The 7,548-nt window shown below is 34.8% G+C and overlaps 1 protein-coding gene and 3 long non-coding RNA genes across 4 annotated transcripts; all 4 read left to right on the top strand.

Moving 5' to 3' along the window:
* Positions 1 to 551: 551 nt before the first annotated feature.
* On the top strand, positions 552 to 1,138 carry LOC145129464 (uncharacterized). Its single transcript, XR_013717515.1, has 3 exons — positions 552 to 613; positions 740 to 971; positions 1,075 to 1,138. It is a non-coding gene; the product is annotated as an uncharacterized LOC145129464 (long non-coding RNA).
* A 148-nt stretch (positions 1,139 to 1,286) lies between these two features.
* Positions 1,287 to 2,922, top strand: LOC145133695 (putative ATP-dependent RNA helicase DHR1). Its single transcript, XM_079068640.1, has 4 exons — positions 1,287 to 1,350; positions 1,416 to 1,513; positions 1,630 to 1,963; positions 2,208 to 2,922. The coding sequence occupies exons 3-4, from the start codon at positions 1,724 to 1,726 to the stop codon at positions 2,790 to 2,792; spliced, it is 825 nt and encodes a 274-aa protein (XP_078924766.1). The 5' UTR covers positions 1,287 to 1,350; positions 1,416 to 1,513; positions 1,630 to 1,723; the 3' UTR covers positions 2,793 to 2,922.
* On the top strand, positions 2,915 to 4,249 carry LOC145133696 (uncharacterized). Its single transcript, XR_013718680.1, has 5 exons — positions 2,915 to 3,023; positions 3,107 to 3,235; positions 3,319 to 3,483; positions 3,572 to 3,813; positions 4,053 to 4,249. It is a non-coding gene; the product is annotated as an uncharacterized LOC145133696 (long non-coding RNA).
* A 1,574-nt stretch (positions 4,250 to 5,823) lies between these two features.
* LOC145129634 (uncharacterized) lies at positions 5,824 to 6,243 on the top strand. The gene is made up of 3 exons (XR_013717573.1): positions 5,824 to 5,875; positions 5,950 to 6,073; positions 6,150 to 6,243. It is a non-coding gene; the product is annotated as an uncharacterized LOC145129634 (long non-coding RNA).
* The last annotated feature ends 1,305 nt before the right edge of the window (positions 6,244 to 7,548 follow it).

Here is a 7,548-nt window from a genome sequence, read left to right as displayed (position 1 = left end):
AACGCGCTTCCATTCCTGAAGATCACAAAATGGCGACCAAAAACTAGGGCTTTTATTTCCCCCTTACATATAATCGTGATTTTCAGAGTTTCAAAAACACTTCCCCCACGTATGATTTTCTTCTTCAATCTTACAACCATTTAGGGTTTTGGCATACAGGAACTCTATTCGACTCATCACACACCAGCTATTAAGGGAAGACATCAAACAAGTCTCATGTGACACCTTCAATGGTGTCATCAAGTGGAAGTACATGGATGCGCTTTCCATACTTGACATCTGGACATTGGTGAACAGACACAACATCACCAAGGCGAATCCTTAGGTTTGTCCTGATGACCTTGTTTATTCTGATTTTTGGCTCATCACATGTTTTCGCACCTCTACAGGTGAAATTTTGTTCTGATATGATGATTAGGTCAACATAAGGTCTCGAAGATAAAGTTTGTCTTCCAAGTCTAATTAATTGATTATCAATGACTCCTCTGTCTCCTGTCGGTGATTTCCAGCTTCGGTCTTCACCCGCATCTGGTACGTCGAATCCCCCAACCACCGTCTTTAGTGCTAGCTGAAAAAGAAGATGAAAATGGCTTCTTCAAGCTCCATTGTAAAGGTACTTAATTTTATCTTTTTTGTTCAACTTATGTTCAACTTACATTTGGGTTTCAACCTTTGATACGTTTAATCCCTGAACCACCGTGTTTGAGAAGTGATTTTTGCAATTGGATTTGCTTTTCAGAATACCCAGCACTGATCAGCAAGGGCTATGCAGACTATGTCTCTCCTTTTCTTGCCATGTAACAAAAACTTAAAATTAGGAAGAAAAAAACTTGCTGAAATAAAGGATAGTGAGGATTAGATGAAGAGTATGCAAGAGCTTAAGCCACATAATTCAACGATACAAGAAGAGTACTTAACTATTTTGATGACGACAACTAAAGACTTTTGTTCCTTGTGATGTCATATATCAGGTATATATATGTTTATATCTCATGATACAGGTTACATTTTCTAACTTGTTGTATGAATTCAGTTCCATTCATGATTATTGAACCCTAATTCAGTTTGCTCCAGTTAATACACCTACTGCTGTGAATGCTTTTCTTGAATACTGGAAGCCATATGCACTTGTGCTAGTAGAAAGTGAACTATGTCCAAATCTTGTTCTTATTGCCTCAGCAAATGGTGTTAGTATATATATAATTTACCTTTACCTTTTTCATTCACTTTTGTTTTTCAAATCTATGAATTTAACTTAACCTATTTTCTTTCATCTCCTTGAGCAGGTTATGCTAACATTGTCAACACCAGTAATTGATGCTATCCAAATTTTCACTCATAGTTCCATTGGTATGATCTCCTTTACTTCATTCTTTTAACAGAAGTGGTAATACATTTTGATCATTTTTTTACAGTAATGGTATCAGTTCATAGAGCCTTAATGCAAAAGCACATCAATATTCTTGCCATAATTGCTCCTACGCATCCAGATCTAGGGCAGGAGATTGCTCTTGTATGATTCCATGATTCCACGATTCCATGATTCCATCTTAACTTTCTCTTTATTTATTATTATAAGTTATAACTTACTAAAATTTTGATGTTTTTTTTTAAATATTATCTATACAGGTAAATCTGATCTGAAACAATCAGATTCATCAAAGGAAAAGGAAAAGAAGGATGATGGGTCCCTGGTGCATTGACGGTTTTGCCCCTGTATGCGATGCTTCCTGGATATGAAGGAAGGGAAAGGTTTAAGAGTTATAATCCTTCGAATGGGATAAGCAAAGCATTTGCAGCTCAGCGTGCTGGAAGAGCTGGAAGAACAACACTTGGCCACTGTTATCGTCTCTATTCTTCTGGTGTCTTCAACAACATATTCCCTGACTTTTCTACTGTTGAAATCTTAAAAATTCCGGTTGATGGTGTGGTTCTTCTCATGAAATCCATTGGCATTAAAGTGGTATTCTAAATCTACTGCTCCTTAAATCTACTTTTAGTAAAGGAATTTCATTTTCCTAGAAATGTAAAACTGGACATTTTGGGTAAAACAAAAACAAATTTTATTTTATATATGAATCTTGGATACTTCACAAGATTCTTACATTCCCTTTACTCAATTGTCTGTGTACAACCTGGTAATCTTGCAACCAATGTGAAAACCGTCTTCACTTGTTTTGCCTCATTCTCTTACTAAGGTTATACAGTTTGCAGTGGATGAGCTACATTCTCGGCTCCTTAATTGCGGTGTGGATCAATCACCCATTTGCATATGCTTTCTGGGAGCAACCGAACTTAGGGAAGTGCTCAAATTCTTGCAAGAGATATCTCATTCTTGTGGACTAAGTAGGTACTCTGAGAAAGGTAATCTTGTGGAAGACTTGAATAGGTCCACCCGTGTGATTGAAATGACTGAAAAGATAGTATTCAATGAAGATAGATCATGTCTCTTGTTAGAGCCGTGTCTTCTTACTAGTGTTGGCTCTGAAAATGGGTTGGTATATGATGATGATTCTTTATTGTCATGGATATTTTCGGGTCCCACAAGTGGGGAACAGTTGACATTCTGGATGCGGTCTAGAGAGGAGAGGGTGCATCAAGGAATGGAGACTCTACAGATGCTTGAAAAGGAATTTAATCATCTCCATGCGTTATGTGAAAGAAAGTTAGAGCATACAAGCTATGAAGAAGCTTTGCAGCAAGTGGAAGATCTCTGTCTAGAAGAAGGTAAGAAAAGAGAATACTCTACAGAATCTACACGACAAAGTTATGAATTTGTTTTAAGGAAGTGACATGAAGGGCTTATGGTGAGCTGTGATGATGTCATGCCACCTGTCAACAAATTTGAGGTGGATGCCTTGGCAAATGTTTTAAAAGAAGCTGAATCTTTGAATGTTAACCAGTTTGGGTTTGTGAATTCTCATCTACGTGACTTGGAATCTGGTGAAGATAACTATCTGCATCAAGTGGATTCTTGTATAGAAGTTGCAATCCAGAAGCAGAAAGAACAGTTGTCAATTGAGGTTAGTTTGATTTATGGAGATGTATATATATTTTATATTTATGTGTAGTATCTATACTTCATCTTACTTTTTTGAAGATACAGCTCAGCAAAATTGATGCAAGAATCATGTGAACTGTAGCTGGAATGCAGCAGTTGGAATCTAAGCTCAGTCCTGCATCTGTCCATGATTTTGGACTCATAGTTGTGCCTCTAGTAAAGTCTTTCTTGCGGGTTCGTATATTTATGAGTTTCTATTGACTGTTACCATGTCCATGCATGAGATCTTAGTTTCCCCTATTTTGACTTTTCTTTAGGCACTCCTAGAAGATTTAGCAGAGAAAGATGCCACAGAGAAGTCGGATGCTGCAAGAGAAGCTTTTCTAGCAGAACTTGCTCTAGATTCTAAAAAGGGAACTGTTAATGATAAGCTAAAAGATAAAAGAAAGAACAGGGATTACAGGAAAATAAAGGATTCTAAGGTTCGAAACAAATGAGTGCTACTTATGTTCTAATGTTCTATAAAACAATGGATTGGAATGCTTGCTAATAATCCTGTTATGTGTGCAGGCTACAAAACAATAGTGAGCTACATATTTTAGCCCATTAGAATGTAGAAACTGTTGATGAAAATGAAGATGCTTTTAACCAACTGAAAGATGAAACAATGCGTAGAAAAATTGAGCTTGAAGCTGAGGAAAGAAAGCTTGAAGAAACTTTGGAATACCAAAGACATATTGAGAATGAGGCAAAACAAAAGCATCTTGCAAAGCAACTTAAAAATAATCATACAGACAATGAGTAAAGGGAATGTAAGAAAAATTTAGTGATAATATTTGTTATATTTTTTTTGTTCTTTTTTATATTTTTGCTATTGAATTGTTTAATTTCTATTTAAATCTTGAGATTGCCAATATTTATTTCCACCATCTTTTTCTTTTCTTTTTCAGTTCAAGTAAACATTAATTATTGGTCTTTCCAAATCAATAATCTGATGTATAATCAACATTCAAGTCAATAAATTTATCTAATATTTCTTATACATTTTCAGATGTGGAAAGGCTTACATTTTCAGTATCACCTCAGGATTTTGGAGTTGGAGAAGGTTGGTGGGCAGGGCTTTGCTTTAGTCCAAGTCAATGGTCAACGGTACATGTTTAATCAGTCAAAGCTATTTTCATAGTCCAATCTTTTAGTTGTTTATATAACAAGCTACATAGTATAGTAAAAAACATTAACTTTGTTACATTTAATGGTTGAATATTAAACTTGATAAATACATTATATTTTAATGGAACACGGAACACCACATGGATCAAATATCATATCTCAAATGTGGTCCCACATTCTTTGGATGGAGAAAAAGGTAATTTCGTCTTTTACAATTAACATTCCATGTTTGATTCTTCTAATAATTATATTAGCATATTAATTTTTTGACTGTTATTAGATCAAGTTACAAGAATTATCGAAGCAGGGGTTCATTAGTCTTAAATAATTATGAAAGGCAAGATGAAACTCTACTTAGTTGGAATTTGATGTTTATCATCTTTGTGTATATCTTTTTAGTTTGTATAGCATTACATTGCAGAAGGTGTCCCTTAATAGCAATGTAGTATTAGGTTATGTAGTTAGGGAAAACCTCTTAATAACAATGTACAATTAGATCACCTTAATATCAATGTATTACAATTTTTTGGCATGATGTTATTGGATGAAATTGATTGTTTTGGTATATATTTGTTTACATATTTTTGTATTATGGGTAAATAAGTATCGTAAAGACGCGTCGTAAATGTATATCGAAAATGGTTACTGAAGTTTATGACACGTAAATGCGTGTCATCCTCATTTATGACAGGGGCTTCCTTTATACGCATTGCGTGTCATAAACACGCACGTCGTAAGGTTTTATGACACGCAAATGCTTGTCGTCTTCCTTTATGACAGGGCATTCCTTGATACGCATTGCGTGTCATAACTGTGCGTCGTAAATGCGTGTCATAAATGTGCGTCGTAAATGCACGTCGTAAATAGACGATGCGCAAAAGCGTGTCGTCTCTTGTTATGACAGGGCCTTCCTTGACACGCATTTGCGCGTCTTCTGAGCGTTTTACGACACGCATTGCGCGTCGTAAAAGGCTGTTTTTCTAGTAGTGATCGTTGATAGTACAACCATGGCTGTAGACACGATTGGTGTATTGTCCCTGATGTTTATTTATAAATATGTTTTTGTTTTCAGGAGTTGCACTAGGACCTTGAATGATCTGATAAATGAGCAGCTTGCATATCTTCCAAAAAGAGGGTATTATCGTCATTTTGGCTGTAATGCCCTCGAAGCTCATTTTAGACATATTTTAGACATATTTCCAGGTGAGGCTGTCAACTTGTCGCAACTGGTATGCCCCTGAACCTCATTTTAGACATATTTCCAGGGGTATTATTGTCATTTGACTCGTTTTGTAGAACCTCATAGATCTAGCTAGCTCCGAGAGCTCTAAAGCTGAAACTACTGGTATTCGTAGAATCTTCCTAGTGCAGAGATACAATTGGAAAGAAAGGAAAGCCGAAGTGGCTGGTTAGTTTTAAATCTTGAATTAATAATTATAATAATTATAATAAGATCTAAATTAACATTTAATTTGAGTTAAACTTTGATTTTCAAGGTAATGCTAAGGAGGCGCTTATCGTTACTCCTTTAATGGATTTTATTCGCAAGAAAAGAGCAGCCAAGGGTGGATCTCGGGTAGGATATATTATATTTATACTCCTTCAGAATAAAATATATATTCTCAATTTATATTTTAATAAATTCCAGAGGTCATTGCATAATGGGAAGTTAATGAAAAGGGCTAGTGGTGCATCATCATCATGGTATCTGAATCTTTTTACATAATAAAGATTAAAATTTTAACATGTTTTAATGGGTATTAATGTTATTAAAACAGTATGTTCCAAGGGATACTGGTGGGAAGGGTAGAAGTGGTAAAGAAAAGTCAACATATGTTCAGGTCCATAAACGTGATGATCAACAGCCTGTTTCTGGAAGTGTTGTACTGGAGGAAGGACGTGGTATATTATATATTATTACTCATCACTCTTTTTTTCTCCAAAATTAATTTGTTAACATATTTATAAATTTGTGAAGGTTCTTCTGGAACTCCTGATATTGGGAAAAAGAAGATTTTGTTGTTGAAGGGAAAAGAAAAGGAAATACCCCTTGTAAGTTTTGAATGGCTAACTCTTTTATTAATTTAAAAAAAGAAAAAAGAATAGTAATAAGTAATTGAGTAATAACTACCATTTTCAGATAAGCAATGGTTTGTCATCTGTGAAAAATTCCCATGGTTCTGATGCTCCAAAACAAAGGGAGGGTCAGGGGAGTAGTGGGAGGGTGATTAGAAGCATACTTTTCATACTTACCAAGTTTGAAGTATCTAATGAAGATATGATACTTTTCATACTCATTGTTTATTATCCATTAATAAAATGCAATACAAGTTCCTAAACAAATTAACTATACAAGAGAGGCCAAATATTGGAGCAATTGGACTACTAGTGATTTTAACAAATAAAGGTTTACTTTCTATTTGATTAGTATGGGTGGGGAGTTTCCCTCACTTTTTATAAAAATGTTATATATATATATATATATATATATATATATATATATATATATATATATTATAAGTTTTAGTTTTACAACTTTTACTTACTAAAACGGTTATAGCTTTAAAAGAAGATAAGAAGCAGAGGTTAAAGAATGTATGGCATTTTCCAATTCCTTATGTCTCTCCTAAAATCATATTATGACATGTTTTTCTTTCTGTTTTGCATCTTCAAGAGTTAGCAACTCAGCTAATTGATCTTTGGAATTTGATGGATACGTCTGAAGAAGAGCGTAGTGTGTTTGATCATGTTACTTGTAACATCTCAGCTTCAGTGGATGAAGTAACTGATGAGTTTTATACAAACAATCCTATGTATGCATGTAACCCTAGATATGGATCTATGTTTTACTACTAGTCATACAACATTATGAACCAAAAAAAGGAAACATAGCATGCTCCTAGTAATTTCGAAAATCATAAGGAAGAATGAATTACATTCCTCTTGTTGTTATATTGTAACAACTAGTTTCTTGAATCTTCTTATCTTTGAAAGCAAGTACCACAAGTGTAGTACCTCTAATGGCTCACAAACACCAAGAGAAATTGAAGAAGCAACAGAGAGAGAGGGGAGAGGTAAAATTCGGCTCTAGGAACTCTAGGGATCAAGTGGCCGAATTTCATATGCCAATGGTCCTTTATATAGGTGTAGGAATTAAGGTTCCAGTCCTTATCCTTATCTGATTGCTTAGCCACCAAGCAGCCCAAAGGATAATTCTAGAACCCTTATCCTGGACGAATTCTAAGGCCTTATCCCCTTGAATTCGTCCACCCTATCATATAGGGCTTCCTTGACCAAATTTGTAACTATCACATAATTACAGTTCAGTCCCTCTAGTTCAATTAACTTCTTTTGATCACAAAATTAATTCTTAATTA

This window comes from Lactuca virosa, chromosome 8 (genome assembly GCF_052849685.1).
Source record: "Lactuca virosa cultivar CGN04683 chromosome 8, Lactuca_virosa_CGN04683_v6, whole genome shotgun sequence".
In the NCBI taxonomy this organism is placed as follows: Eukaryota; Viridiplantae; Streptophyta; class Magnoliopsida; order Asterales; family Asteraceae; genus Lactuca; species Lactuca virosa.
The sequence above is the reverse complement of the archived record's forward strand: the minus strand, read 5'-3'. Positions and strand labels throughout refer to the sequence as shown.